Here is a 16,413-nt window from a genome sequence, read left to right as displayed (position 1 = left end):
CCTCCGTCTTGTATTTCTTATCCAGGGACTCCCATAGCTCCTTAGTCGTTCTATTCATATTATACATAGCGTACAGCGAGCCGGCAAGGCAGTTGAGGATGTAGTTTTGGCAAAGGAACTCAAAATGAGTCCATGTCTCCATTGTACTGATGGTCTGCACATCAGCATCCTCAGCTCGCTTGGGAGGGTCCTCGATCAAGAACCGAGACAGATTGAGCGTGGTCAAGTAGAAGAGCATCTTCTGCTGCCACCTCTTGAAGTTTAGTCCAATGAACTTCTCTGGCTTTTCTCTATGGTTGATTGGCATAGTTCCAATCGGGGCGGAGGGGACCTGCACGTGGTGAGTCTGTTGCACCTCAACATTTCGTTCTGTGGTCATCTCAACAGAGTCGAGTCTGTTTTAAGATTGTTAGACACAAACAATCTGTTGCTGGAGATTTTAGGGACTTAGCTGAATTTAAAATTACACAGAATTTAAATTCAACTTATAGTTGAGTTGACCTGAGCAGATGATCTCAGGCTGCCAGCAGGGGCTGGTTTTTATCCAAGTTCCAACATCAGAGTGACTGAGTGAGAAGAGCATCCGAACAGTGAGGTCGGTCAGACGAGGCAGACAGGCCGAGCAGGAGAGGCCGGTCGGACGAGGCAGACATGCCGAGTAAGAGTGGTCGGTCGGACGAGGCAGGCAGGCCGAGCAGGAGAGGCCGGTCGGACGAGGCAGGCATGCCGAGCAGGAGTGGCCTGTCGAACGAGGCAGACAGGCCGAGCAGGAGACAGGCTGGTTGAAGCAGACAAGTCGGGCTGTTAGAGAGGTTGGCCGGGTCGAACAGATAGGTCAGACTATCAGAGAGGTCGGCTGGGTCGAGAAGACAGGTCAGACTGTCAGAGAGGTCGGCCGGGTCGAGCAGACAGGTCGGCCAGGTCGAGCAGACAGGCCGAGCAAAGATCCCGAGCGGGCAGAGAAGTTTGACGATCGAATGAAGAGACAAACTGGGCGAGATGACCGAGGTTCACGAGTCGCAGTTTCCTTGAAACAGATTCGCCCACCTCCGGCTGTACTTCGAGGCTTACAAGGGGCGTCTGTTCATATGATACAACGGTTGACCGTGGACTCCACCAAGCACTGGTGGTCACGACGAACTGAGTGGCACCCGATTGCTACCATGGGCACTCCGCCGAGCAGAAGTTGCACGACAGAGGAGGAGGAAAGAGGAGAGCCTTTGCTTTTCTTGCTGTTTCTTCTGCCTATGATCGGAGCCTCCTTATATAGGAGCTCGGATCAATGGCCAGAGCTAATGATCTTAATGGTCATTATTAGTCGAGCAATGAAACAACCACCATTTCACTCATTATTATTCGGTCGGTTTTATTCTGCATTAATCTCGAATTTAATGCATCCGCTTCATAGCAGCAAAAGATCAACGTGGCAAAATGTTGGTTGTTCCACTTGGGCAAATTTTGCCATAACCGATCCAGCATTCGTGTGCACAGGTCGCTCTCGTATACAAGTCAACTTGGTTCAGTGCAATCCGGGTCCTGGATTTGCACCCCCCCGCGCACCCATGCGTGAGAGAGAGCCTCTCCACATGCATTTGTTCACATCCTCAATGTATGTGAATTAATATAAACCAACAAAAATACCTTGAAACTTCCAATGTGGGACTAAAGTCTCATTCACAATGGAGCCTCTTTCCTCTTCCATTTCTTCTCCATTCACTTATTCAGCAGTAAGTACCCCGTGGTAGTTTTGATATAATCAACCAAGTTAAATTAGGTCTTATTATATTTTGATTCTTTGTGTCTAAGTGTGCAGGAACTTAGATGCATAGGAAGTCTAGCGAAAGGCGCAGCTAATGAGAAGGATGACACGGGAGAGAGTCGACAGGCTCGGTGTGTCCGAGGGACGAGGTGCTGCAGAAGATTACGCTGGCGAACGAGAAGGAAGCACGCGATGGTTCCGAGGGATGAGAGGTTGGAGCGGAAGGTTACTCGAGAAGGCCAAAAATGGGTTCAGGTGAGCCCTATTCTGGATGGATGAAATCACCCAAGCGAGAGGAGCCGGAGCGAGAGCCCGGATTGAAAAGTCAACAGGGAAGTTGACTTTGGTTAGGCCGCTCGGATCACCTCAACACCCCTGGGGTGCCCCGCCCAGCGGGGACCATATCGACATCGTCCGACTGCCCAGAACCCTTCTGGGCGCCCGGACTAGAAAGTTTATCGAAACTCAACGTGTCACGATCAGTTGCAACCTGGGTAAAATTTTATCTACATCCAAGGGCCTGGAACCCTTCTAGGCTCTCTGATCAGGACTATAAATATAGCCATGATCCCATAAACTAAATACAACACTTGTAAATATTCTATTTTTAGTTTAGCTTGTAATTGAGTGCGTTAACTACTATAAGAGGTTCTCCGCCTGAAGAAGACTTTAGTGGGCTTTTTCAACGTCTTGGATTAGCAATTTTCTGATTGCAAACCAAGTAAAATCTTGGTGTCTCTCTTCTTTTAATTTGTTTACTATTTTTGTACAAGTGTTTATGTTAATTAAACTGTAAAGTTCGAGAAAGGTATTTGTTTTTGATTTCAAGCTATTCACCCCCTCTAGCCGATCGCAAGAGACCAACAAGTTATATCAGTGCCAGGATGCTTAAAAAGGACTAACCGTCAACCGAAGCACAAGAGATGACCGGACCAAGTATCTATCCACCGAAATTCAAGGGGGAGTTCGCGATTTGGAAAAGAAAGATAGAGGTATTCTTCAAAACGAATTTTGATTTATTTCTAATATTAAAATATGATTTTGTAGCTCCAAAAGATAAAAAAGAATATCAATGGATCAAGAAGGAGCAAGCAGATTTCGTAGCAAATGGATGAGCCGAATTTCATCTACTGAGGGTGCTACCTTTGCAAGAAATCAACAGAATCAGTATCTACGAATCAGCAAAGGATCTTTGGGAGAAGTTTCTAGAGCTACGTGAAGGTACATCTGAAGCCAAACTTGCGAAACGAGACTTGCTTCGAAAACAAATCAATAACCTTCGGCTAGAAGAAGGCGAATAACACACCTTCACTCAAGGATCAAGGTGTTAAAACCCTTGGCGGCTGGCTTGAGGGGGGGGTGAATAACCCCTGCATAAAAACAAACGAAAAAAACCTTTCTCGAACTTATAACTTAAACACATGCATAAACATAGAAATAATAATAAATTAAAAAGACGAGGCTCAACAGATTTACTTGGTTACAACCGGGGAGGTTGTTAATCTAAGGCAGATGAAAAAGCACACTAAAAATCTCCTCTGGCCAGAGAAGCCTCTTACAGCAATGAACGCACAGAATCAAATAGCTAAACTCAGACAAACTCAAGCACAAGTGTTGTTACTCTGGTTTTCTTGTTGTTGTTAGCTTCTGGGAGCAGGGCTGCTTATATAACCCTCCTCGAGGCTCCTGGAATGGGATAAAATTTTATCCCTAATGCAACGTTCAAACACCACGTCGAATTGGCTAAGAATTGGGTTTCGAGCGCCCGGAGTTCGGGCGCCCCAGACTGGTCTAGGCACCCCGGTCTAGTTCAGGCGCCCCAGGGCAAAAAATCAGCTTTGGTCCCGATCTCCTGCTCTAGTTTCGCTCGCATCAGTCCAAGTCTTCCGCTCCGGCTCCGCTCGCTTGGGTGATTTCGGTCATCCAGAATAGGGCTCACTCAAACCTAACTTCCGGCCTTCTCGAGCAAACTTCCGCTCCGACTTCTCGTCCCTCGGAATCACTGCTTGCTTCCTTCTCATTCGCCAGCGTACTCTTCCACAGCTTTTCGTCCCTCGGATAGCTGCGTCTTTTGCTCCTCGAGCAATCTTTCGCTCCGGCTTCTCGTCCCTTGGAAACACCACATGCTCTCTTCTCGTCTACTGGTGTACTCTTTCATAGCACCTCGTCCCTCAAATGCACCGAGCCCGTCAGCTCTCTCCCATGCCATCCTTCTCACTAGCTGCGTCTTTCACTCGACTTTCGGTGCTCCTAAGTTCCTGCACACTTAAACACAGGGTCAAACACAACATGACCTTACTTAACTTGTTTGATCACATAAAAACTACCTTGGGGTACCAACAATCTTCCTCTTTTTGATGTGAGCAACCCAAGTTGAGTTAAGGTAAATCAACATAAGTAAAAGCAATAAATTTTATAATAAAACGTAAAAATTAAAAAAGTTTTAAAAAGTTTAAACTACCTCCCCCTTGCACTTAATCTTCCCTTTTCCCCCTTTGATCACATAAAAAATAGGGTACAAAAAAAATCTAAGGGTAACTTTAAGAAAGTTTTTAGTTTAAAAAAAAAACTCTGATTTTCCAACATTTTGAAAAACTTATCAAGTTTTTGAAAACTTTAAAATAACTTTGATATCACTTAAAAAAATTCGCAGTAATTTTAGAAACTTTAAGTTTTGTAAAAATAAATTTCTTAGTAACAATATTTAAGAAACTATTTAAAGCATTAATTACAATTAAATACTTTATTAGTTAGTCAATTAAATATTTTATTTCATTAATTAACTTCTAGGTTGTGGTGAGGCACTAGGCCTTCTTGGTTATTGGAGCAACAACTACTTTCTAGACAAAGTCTCTTAAGAAAAATCAAACATTTAATCTACTCTCTGAAAGCCCCAACTTTAAAGTTTTAATCCAAGAATGATTTTGGAACCCAATATAAGTTCCTTCCAACTGGGTTGATTAAAAATCTTTTAGGAATATATTTTTGAGAAATTTTCCTTATTTGTCCCATGATCTATGAGCTAAATGCATATCACTTACACATTAGTTTTCCTTATGATTGGTCATACAAAATCCATTTGGATTAGATAAAACTAAAGTTCATTTTGTTATATCAAATTGCATCTTGAACTTAATTCTTTATCTTAACATATCACTTGTATCTAATGTATCTCAATATACCCACAAGTTATCCTATAGTCTTCGTGAGATGTATAAATTGGTTTTTCCTAAAATAAGGGATCATGTATTTCTATTTAAGCATTCTACAATTTATCATCATATTTAGAATGTCAATTAATATCATTATTCTTAATTACAAGAAATTAAGATTTATACATACATATGAGTATGACATACATATATAAATGTATACTTTCAAAAGAAGAACTATCCGCTATAAGAAAAAAAAACTCATTCATAATACTTAAAAGATTAAAAAAATATTATCTTTTTTTACAACGTTTTTAATAAAAATCATTATTTATAATTTTTTAATCATAAACAATATTTTTTTTTTCAAATAACTGTTGTCTATTATTATTATTTTTTTAGTAAATATAATACATTTTAAAAAGTATTGCATATAAGAAATCTACAATAATAGTTTTTAAAAAAACATTGTCTAAGTTTTTTTTTAGAGCATACGAATAATGGTTTTTTAAAAATAGTTGTTTATATATATATATATATATATATATATATATATATATATATATTAATGATTTCTTATACACAAAGCTTCTCTCCAAACCTTTATATATTTTTATTTCATACTTAAGAAATTAAAATATATAATATTTTCAAAATACGAAACACAATCCCTAACTCTCAATCCATAATAAATTATAAATGATGTGGATATACGTTGAGGGCATAGGAGGAATTAGGGGAAAAGGAGAGGGTAATTTGGTCAAATGACTATTTAGGGCATTGAGGAGAAAAAGGTGCACTGTAGCATGCAATGGGGGGTTTTGGGTTCATGCGTGGGGGGGGTTTTCTCGCCGCCGCCACAGTAGCTTCTTCCTCCCTGTCCTTCTCCTCGCCGGAGCCGAGGTCGCCCTTTGTCTCTTTTCCACTCTTCTCCTCTCACCATCGCCACCAGTCACCGGCCTCGCCGCCTCCTCCTCCTCTCTCCCGCGACAAACATTGCCGCCGGTCATAAGTCCTCCTCGCGACGCCGCCACCGAACCAACACGTCGACGCCGCTCCTCCCCTTCTCCTCTCCACGCCACCATCGCCCGCGGTAAGACGCCGCCACCACTGTACCGACCTCGCCGCCTACAAGCGCCCCTCGCCGGAGCCACCTCAACACCATCCTCTCTCTCTCTCTTCTCCTTTCGCCAGAGTTGCTCAGCGTCATTATCCCCCTCTCTCTCCTCTCCTCTCGCCGGAGCCGCCCCCGAGCAGTCCCCCTTCCTCCCTCTCGGCGCACCAGCAACCTTCTCTCCTCTCCCCGGCCAACGCTGCTGGATTCGTGCCGCTACCGACGCTAGGCACACTCAAACAGATGTCCTTCGTCGCGCTGACACTGTCGACGCCTTCGTGCCGCAGCCGCTGCCCCCTCCACATGATGGCTGGTTGTTGCCATCTTTGAGAGTCCGACGCTGTTCAGGATTGGATTTCTCATCGTCGTATGCTTCCGACCTGTGGGCCATTATGGCATTCCCGACCTTCGTGCCGTTGTTATTGTTCGACGTCGCTGATTTGATCGTATTATGCTTTTGTTGTTATCCCGGCCTGCGCGCCGATCTCGTGTCCCGGCCTGTGTGCCGATCTCGTGTCCCGGCCTGTGTGCCGATTTCGTGTCCCGGCCTGCGTGCCGATTTCGTGTCCTGGCCTGCGTTCCGTTAGTACCTCCTGGCCTGCATGCCGATGTCGTATCCCGGTCTGCGTGTCGGTACCTTATCCCGGTCTGCGTGTCGGTATTATATCCCGACCTGCAGCTCGTCTTCCGGGTCCGTACCTCATTCAGTTTCTCGTCGTCAGATCCAGCTCTCCATCTTGATCGGGCGTCGTTTACTCTTCCGGGTCCTGACAACTCGCACCGCGTCCCATCCGAGGGCGCCCCCTGGGCCAGGGTACGTACCCGTATTCATTATCCCATATTCGTTTCATTATTTTATTATTAGTCGATTACTTATATATTCGTTGGATCCGCCTCGAGCCTCGAGGTACCAGGGACCGGGGTGACCCGGTCGCTGGCTGCAGGTAGCGTTGATCAGGGGACTTCTGAAGACTTGGTCAACACGGAAGCCATCTCAGCACACCCCCCTCCGGGAAGTCACGACTCGGTTAACATTCCGCCCACCTCGCCTGGCGGTCCGTCTGACTCAGATTCCGAACAGGATCAATTTGGCGCCGTCTGTGGGACATCCTTCACCTGTTCTGGAACGTGAAGATGGGCGACGTCGGGAGGTTCTCTGCTATTATCTCAATCTCGGGGGATCTCGACGCACATATTATCTTCTATCCTCACTCCACCGGTATTCAGGAGTCGAGGGATCGAGGGATCGAGGGATCGAGGGATCGAGTGGAGCTTCAGCTGACTGACAAGTTAGTTTTTCCGTTATGTTTTTTCCCTGACTTCCTGGGTATTCGGGAGTTAAGGGACCGAGACAAACCCTTAGCCGGTTGGCATGACTTCCCGATCAGGTACGCTACAAGCTATGCTCCCTTTTTACGATTATAGGAACTGATATAGCTCCCTGATTAGAGAGTAAAATCCTAGTTCCTTGATGAAAGACTAGTCCTTCGATTTTTGATCGGACACTAGGGGCCCAGCTCCCCGCACATACACTTGGGACACAGCTCCCCGCTTATACACTAGGGACACAACTCCCCGCTCATACACTAGGGACACAGCTCCCCGATCATTGTCTCGCAGTACCACTTCCCGATCAGGATCTAGGGGCCTCACTCTTTTATTACAGGCTAGGGGCCTTATTCTCCGATCAGAGACCAGGGTTCCAACTCCCCGATCAGGTGTGTTATAAGCTCTGCACCCTTCACCATGAGGCTCTGCATCCTCTTACTGCTACAGGCTTTGCACCCTTCACTATGAGACTCTGCATTCTCTTATTGCTACAGGCTCTGTACCCTTTACCATGGAGCTCAACATTCTCTTGCTTCTATAGGCGCTTCACTCTATTATTATTATATGCTTTGCATCCTTCATTTGTTGTGCAGCCTCTTACATCTACAGGGGTTGCTCCCTTCACCCACGGTGCTCTGCTTCCTTCTATGGCTATGGGCTCTACTCCCTTATATCGGCTTCACGTTCTTTATCTTCTCCCCTCGCTCCACGGGTATTTGGGAGTTGAGGGACCGAGACAGATCCTCAGTCGGTTGACACCACTTCGTTATCAGGTATGATAAAGGCTTTATTCCCTCATATTGCTACGAGCTCCGTTTTTATGGACTTCAAGGCTTATCCTCCCCCGTTTGGGGTCGAGCTATCGCCATTGGTCTCAGACTAGAGTGTCACCACTGGTCTCGGATCGGAGTATCGCTAACGATCTCTCGGTCGGACTTCTAGACCAATTCTCGGTCGAGCTTCTAGATCAATTCCTGGTCAGACCTTCAGATCAATTCCTGGTCAGACCTCCAGATCAATTCATGGTCAGACCTCCAGATCAATTCCTGGTCAGACCTCCAGATCAATGCTTGGTCAGACTTCCAGATTGCTTCTTTGTCAGGCCTTTAGATTGTTTTCTAGTCAGACTTCCAGATTGCTCCTTTGTCAGGCCTTTAGATTGTCTTCTGGTCAGGTCTCCAGATCAATTCCTGGTCAGACTTCCAAACAATTCCTGATCAGGTCTCTAGATCAAGTCCTGGTCAGACATCCAGATCAATTCTTGGTCAGGTCTCCAAATCAAATACTGGTCAGGCCTTCGGATCACCTCCCGGTCGGGATTCCAAACTCTTGCCCCAGTGCGAGTTATAAGTGAGCATGCTCTTATGCCCAACGACCTTCCCGGTCGGGTCCCAGACTCTCGCCCCAGTGCGAGTTATAAGTTAGCACTGCTCTCACGCCTCCAGACTCTCGCCCCAGTGCGAGTTATAAGTGAGCACTGCTCTCATGCTTCTAGACTCTCGTCTCAGTGCGAGTTATAAGTGAGCATGCTCTCACGCTTCCAGACTCTCGCCTCAGTGCGAGTTATAAGTGAGCATGCTCTCACGCCCAACAACCGGCAGGTCGGGTCCCATACTCTAGCCCCAGTGCGAGTTATAAGTGAGCATGCTCTCACGCCTCCAGACTCTCGCCTCAGTGCGAGTTATAAATGAGCATGCTCTCACGCCCAACGACCTCTCGGTCGACACTGACTCACTCGCCGTTCTGTCCGGCACTCATCACACTTGATTCATTTGCCGCTCTGCTCGACACTCTCAGCTCACGTTTTCGCTCACTGCTGTTGCTCGGTCGACACTCACTCCTCACTCGCCGCTCTGCTCGACACTTATCATCCGCGTTTCGCTCATCGCTGTTGCCCGACTGGCGCTCATCGCTTCACTCGCCGCTCTGCTCGACACTTATCATTCGCGTTTCTCTCATCGTTGTTGCACGATCGACGCTCACCGCTTCACTCGCTGCTCTGCTCGGCACTTATCATTCGTGTTTTGCTGATCGTTGTTGCTTGGTCGGAGCTCACCGCCTCACTTGCCGCTCTGCTTAGCACTCATCATACTCACTTGTCGCTCTGCCCGACACTCATCAGTCGTATTTCGATCACTGTAGTTGTTAGCTGATGTTCGGTCGATTTCGATCACTGTTGTTGTTAGCTGATGCTCGGTCGATACCCACTTTCCTCCTTGGTTGGAATTCGCATAACCGCCTAATTATTCTACTCCCGTTCGCGCTCCATCCACAGGCTTTACTCACGCTTGCGCCTGACTCACATGTTTTGCTCTCGGTCGCTTTCGGTCTCTCGGGATATACGCTTGGCTTGGCTCACAGAGCCTTCGCTCCCATTCGCGCTCGATCCACGAGCTCTTCTCCTGTTCTCATTTGGTCTCAGGCTCCGTGTCTACCCAGAGCACAGGCTTCGCACTCACTCGACATTCTTCCGATCACACGACCGACCTTCTCTTAGTCGACCGACCAGTATGGCTCGACCATCTGTTCGGGCGTTCGCTTTGCACCGCTCGGCATTGTTCGATTGCCCGGTCATGATTTATTGTCGCTCGGTCTACATCTTATTGATCACTCGTTTGATATCGCTCGCCCATTGTCTTTTGACCAGCTCAACATTTTTCGATTGTCAGATCGACATTGTTCGATTGCCCGGTCGTGATTTTATTGTCGCTCGGTCTACATCTTATCGATCACTCGTTTGATATCGCTCGCCCATCGTCTTTCGACCATCTCATCATTTTTCGATTGTCAGATCGGCATTGTTCGATTGCCTGGTCGCGATTTTACTGTCGTTAGGTCGGTATTTTCTCGGTCGCGTGCTCGACATCGCTCGCCTGTTCTTATTCCACCCGACCCGCATTTTCTCTATTACTTGGACGATATTCTTTCAATCGCGCTTACGGATTTACTCGTCTTCGTCGCGGTTTACTGTAGCCCGACCGACATTTTTCTTAGTCGCGCTCACAGCTTCACTCGTCCTTCTCTCTATTGGTCCATCGCGATTTACTGTCGCCCGGTCGGCGCTCTCCCGGTCGTGATTTATTGACTTTCGGTCGGCGCTCTCCCGGTCACGCTTACGGATTTATTCATCCTGGTCGCGATTTACTGTCGCTCGGTCGACATTTTTCTCGGTCGCGCTCACGACTTTGCGCGACCATCATTTTCTTTATTGCCCGGTTATGATTTACGGTCGCTCGGTCAACACTTTCTCGGCCGCGTCATGGCTTCGCTCGTTGATCACTCTCTGTATTGCCCGGTCGCGATTTATTGATGCTCGGTCGGTACTTTTCTCGGTCGCGCTCACGGCTCGGTCAGTACTTTTCTCGGTCGCGCTCACGGCTCTGCTTGCCCAGCTTTCTCTCTAGGGATCGGTCGTGATTTATTGTCGCTCGATCACACGCTTGACACCACTCGCTCGGCATTCTCGATCACTCGGTCGACACTTTTCGGTCGCCTGATTGTTGCTCAATCATTTTACTCAGCATCTCTCGATCGTCTACTCGATATCGTTCGACATTTGCTAGATCGCTCTTTTGACACTCGCTTGATATGTCTTTTGTCGCTCGGTCGGCGCTTATTCTTTTTGTTGCTCTGCCAGGTACTCGTCATCCACAGCTACTCGTTCAACGTTATATGACAGATCCGCGATATGACTCTGCATTCAGTAGTGATTCTATTTTTCATTTGGCTGGGTCTAGTCAGTCGGACTTGTGCCTCTTTCGACTAGACTTGAAGGGGAGGCTTGTGATGTGGACATACGTTGAGGGCATAAGAGGAATTAGGGGAAAAGGAGAGGGCAATTTGGTCAAATGAGTTTTAGGGCATTGAGGAGAAAAAGGAGCACTGTAGCATGCAGTGTGGGGTTTTGGGTTCGTGCGTGGGGGGTTTTCTCGCCGCCGCCATAGTAGCTTCTTCCTCCCTCTCTTTCTCCTCGCCGGAGCCGAGGTCGTCCTTTGCCTTTTTTCCACTCTTCTCCTCTCACCATCGCCACCCGCCACCGGCCTCGCCGCCTCCTCTCCTTCTCCTCCTCTCTCCCGCGACTAACACTGCCGCCGGTCATATGTCCTCCTCGCGACGCCGCCACCGGACCAACACGTCGACGTCGCTCCTCCCCTTCTCCTCTCCACGCCACCATCGCCCACGGTAAGACGCCGCCACCACTGTACCGACCTCGCCGCCTACAAGCGCCCCTCGCCGGAGCCACCTCAACACCATCCTCTCTCTCTCTTCTCCTTTCACCAGAGTTGCTCAGCGCCATTATCCCCCTCTCTCTCCTCTCCTCTCGCCGGAGCCACCCCCGAGCAGTCCCCCTTCCTCCCTCTCGGCGCACCAGCAACCTTCTCTCCTCTCCCCGGCCAACGCTGCTGTCGACGCCTTCGTGTCGCAGCTGCTGCCGCCTCCACATGATGGCTGGTTGTTGCCATCTTTGAGAGTCCGACTGCTCAGATTGGATTTCTGTCGTCGTATGCTTCCGACCTGGGGTCACTATGGCATTCCCGACCTTCGGTCGTTGTTATGTTTCGGCTCACTGATTTGATCGTATTCTGCTTTTGTTGTCGTATCCCGGTCTGCGTGCCGGTGCCTTATCCCAGTCTACGTGTCGGTATTATATCCCGACCTGCAGCTTGTCTTCCGGGTCCGTATCTCGTTCAGTTTCTCGTCGTCAGATCTAGCTCTCCATCCTGATCGGGCGTCGTCTACTCTTCCGGGTCTTGACAACTCGCACCGCGTCCCATCCGAGGGCGCCCCCTGGTCCAGGGTACGTACCCGTATTCATTATCCCATATTCATTTCATTATTTTATTATTAGTCGGTTACTTATATATTCGTTGGATCCACCTCGAGCCTCGAGGTACCAGGGACCGGTGGGACCCGGTCGCTGGCTGCAGGTAGCGTTGACCAGGGGACTTCTGAAGACTTAGTCAACACGGAAGCCATCTCAGCACACCCCCCTCTGGGAAGTCACGACTCGGTCAACATTCCACCTACCTAGCTCGTCTGGCGGTCCGTTTGGCTCATATTCCGGACAGGATCAATATATTTGTGCATATAGATCCGATCCGTGGGAGGCAAAGGAGCTGAAGTTCTCCTTGTGAATACAAATATGCCCCTGTCCCAAATATCGTCTTCCTCCTCCGCTTCTTTGACTCAAACTGCCAATCTCTTGCCCTCCTCGGTTGCGCTCGCATCGCTCCCTACGGTGTCAATGTCACTGTAAGCCCTTTTGGATGCCTCCGATAAGCACTGCTCGTGGTTTTTGTTCTTCGAGTTTTGGTGTTAGCGGAAGTTTTGATCTTGTCATTTATAACTTTAGGTTGGTGGAAAGATGCCGTCTTTGGAGAAGCACATTGCCGCTTTGAAATCCATGAGCTTATTTGACGCCATGGATGGTAAATTACATGAGATTGGTAATCGAGATTCCATGAATATGACAGTAAATTATAGGAGATGGTAATATTCAGGTCCGATCCTCCTCTCTGCGGCAGAGTTTCATTATGTTCTCCATGATACAGGTGAGTGGGTGCTTTTGAATGAGCAACTAGAGTAAGTTAATGATTTATATTTTGTTCAAGTATTGATGGGACTACACTAATTCCTGGAACTAATATGGATTCCAAGGTTGATAAACAACTTGTTCTGTTGGATGCAAGGAACTTATATGAAACACAGATTGGGAAGTTTAAGGCCACAAATGCGGAGACTCTTGATCAAGAATTAAGACAATACAGTGATCTAGCTTCTTGGATTTTTCATCACTCTGAAAAACTGCATGACAAATGCATTCTCATGTAAGAATTATCCTGGTAGGCTCTTCACTCTTAACAATATTGATCACTATATGATCACCATAAAATAGCACACGGTAGAAATATACACAACAATAAAATAAATTATAAGTGCAGAACTTATTTAAATAGTCTGGATAAACAGTGACATAATGTGAGTGGACTCATGCAATAGAAAATAGCATAGTCCAATGAAAATGCAAACGACAGTTAGATAATAAATAAAAAATGTTCAAAATAACATGACACTAGAACTTGCCTCCCATGTAGTCATTAGACATCTCTGAGTATGACCTAAGATGAAAATAAGTCCAAACTTGGCTCATCACCTTGACTCTGTTAAATTGGGGTTAAAGGAAATGGGCCATGAGTATAGAAGTGAGAAATGAGGTAAGAAGAGATGCTTATGGTCGTCTCTAAAGGAAAAGAAGGCAGTCAAGGTGAGTGGGCTATCTATGGTGTAATAATTGCTACAACTTTTGGCATACATTAGACATATGTAGAACATATATATTTGTGTGCTCCAATTTAGTACCCCCAAGGAATTAATGATTTCTGCATTTCTTTTATGGAAACAATTCAGGTACTGCACTGGAGGTATTAGATGTGAAACTGCTTCAGCTTATATTAGATCAAAAGGTGTAGGTTTTGAGAATGTTTTTCAGGTAAGCTCTTCTTGGGAAGGTTCACTACCATTTTTATTACGACTGATAAGGCATTTTGCCTTCTTCCTTGGAAATTACCATCAGAACCTTGTTAGCAATGACCATATTATTATAATTACTGCTTAAGCATTCTGATAGAAGTTTCCATTGGAAAACTTTACATCCTTGTGCAAGCTTATTATCCTCCGAAGGTTTAGTGCCTCAATCATAGTTTATAGTATTTCTGAACTCCGCATTGCTTGTAAGATCTTTCAAGATGAAAGCTAACACGACCATGACTGCATAGCTATTTCCAGGTTTAAGATAACCACACTGCAAAAGTAGAATAATTGATAAAGTGAACATGTAATAATGTTATACTTCATGATGTTACTGCATTAGTTTCTGGTAACTTGATTGTTCAAGTGAATTGGTAGAAATACAACTTTGTATCTTTTTTATTTTTCTCATCTTCTTGTTATTCCTCTCTTGTGTTCTCTGTGAAAGTTGTTTGACGGAATTCAGAAATACTTGGAACAATTTCCAGCTGGTGGTTACTTTAGAGGGAAGAATTTTGTTTTTGATCATCGGTGAGTTACTGATGTTCCAACATAGCTATCAAGCCTTCATGGTTAGCATTGTGTAATATTTGCCATGGTTTGTACTTTGTATTGAACTGGGTAGCAAATTCCACTTTTTTGTTCAATGGACAATATTTCAGTTGGAAGTAAGGACACAGATGTTATTGGTAGTTGTGTGCTTTGTGGTATTTCCTTTGATGATTATTCCTCTCGTTGCCGGTGCCATTACTATAGAATGCTGGTTTTAGTGTGCTATGACTGTCAGGTAGTGTTATGTTCTTTCCAATATCATGACCATATTTTTCTTGCTAAACTTTATTTTTATTGCTGTTTGCATTTAAACTGAAATTTGTACTTACATGTAAAAGCAGTTTTAGATCCTAACACGTTTCTTCAGTTATTGTGTCTAGATATATTTGATTTTTAAAAATGCATTGATGAATGCATAATGTTCTTGATCACTTGACAATGTCCATTCATTATTGCATGAATCTATGATATGCTTATTGCTGTAATGAACTTGTCCCAGGTCATTTCCAGCAGAGTTTGTCTGTGAGTTATGCAAAAAAAAAAAAATGGCAAGGGAAGCCATCCAATGATGTTACAGGACGATGAGCATGAAGATATTTCACCTGATTCCTTGGACTATGCTATGGGTATTTTGAATTCTAAGAAGCCAGATATATTGGAATTAATATGCACATCTAGTATGTAAGATTTTTACTTTTATAGACTTAATATGGATATAAAGTTTATCGATTATGTTACATATTTTTTATTTGAATTGTATGACACATTTTTAGTTCAATAGTAAGAAGATTGATTAGTTGTACTTTCATGGTATTTTAATTGATATTATTTATAAAAGTTTAATTAAGCAATTTGTGATGTAAATATAATAGACAATGGTTTTGTAAATAGAAAAAATAATTATTTTATCTTTTGCAAAAAAATTGTATTTTAAAAAAGGCAATGCTTTTATATGTATTGCAAAGTATTGCTTTTGCAAAAAATATAATATTTTTTAAGTGTTGCAAAGCGTTGTCTTTATAAAAAATGATAATGTTTTTTAAATGTTGTAAAAATATTGTCTTTGTAACAAAATAATAATATTTTTTAAGCATTATCTTTTTAGTGGACTTTTAACAACAATACTTTTAATAACACTTTTTTGATAATATAGACAACACATAAAAAATATTGTCTTTCAACTTTTTTCTAGTAGTGATCATAATCAAATGATGTCTGTATATGACATTATCAAAATATCATAGCAAGATATAATACTCGTGTATATCATGATGTTATAACATGTGATATAACACACAAAACATGACAATTATGGCACAAATTAAGAAAATGTCTAGATTTTCTATCTAAATATTATCAATTAACTATGCCAAATACATGATTTGACATAGGTGCATATCTCCTTCAAATGCGCCAAAAATCCCAACTTAACACACTTTTGAATTATATCCTATCGTGCCCATTTTGATTAACTTAAGAATTCAATTCTTATTGGAACACTATAGAAATCTTTCAAGATAAGATTTGAATTTCCATTCTCAAGATATAGATACCTTGAAAATGTCCTAAAATTACAATTTTACCATGGTTGGGTTAACCATCCTTTTAATTTAAATTGACACTCTATACCCATTTAGTGTGAAGAGATCACACGCTCAGGAACATAATACCTATTGGAGCTCATTGTTTGTACTGGGTATTAACTAGGGATAATCTTCTTTAAAACCTTTTTAATGACTTTTCTAGGTATCTCAGAAGTTTTAATTATGCTAGTCTCATTAAGATCAATACTAGGGATAACCTCCCTTATAGTCTTGACTTGACTTTTAAATCTAGCGTTAGTTCCATAGTTATATGAAACTCTATGATATTAAGACATACTCTCATTGGACTTAGGTATGTATCCCAAACTTTTCTTGCCTTTGGATGACTCTTGCCTATTTAATCCTAGATTTTTTTTCTTATACCGTTTAACTTTA

The 16,413-nt window shown here is 44.3% G+C and overlaps 1 protein-coding gene across 1 annotated transcript; it reads left to right on the top strand.

Moving 5' to 3' along the window:
• Positions 1-11,243: 11,243 nt before the first annotated feature.
• LOC121979616 (rhodanese-like domain-containing protein 6) lies at positions 11,244-15,236 on the top strand. The gene is made up of 8 exons (XM_042531611.1): positions 11,244-11,536; positions 11,636-11,806; positions 12,478-12,607; positions 12,708-12,844; positions 12,958-13,182; positions 13,763-13,844; positions 14,331-14,413; positions 14,537-15,236. Exons 1-8 carry the CDS (start codon positions 11,244-11,246, stop codon positions 14,748-14,750), a joined length of 1,335 nt encoding a protein of 444 aa, XP_042387545.1. The 3' UTR covers positions 14,751-15,236.
• Positions 15,237-16,413: the final 1,177 nt, after the last annotated feature.

Source organism: Zingiber officinale, chromosome 5A (genome assembly GCF_018446385.1).
Source record: "Zingiber officinale cultivar Zhangliang chromosome 5A, Zo_v1.1, whole genome shotgun sequence".
Taxonomy (NCBI): Eukaryota; Viridiplantae; Streptophyta; class Magnoliopsida; order Zingiberales; family Zingiberaceae; genus Zingiber; species Zingiber officinale.
This window is presented reverse-complemented; position numbering and strand designations above follow the sequence as displayed.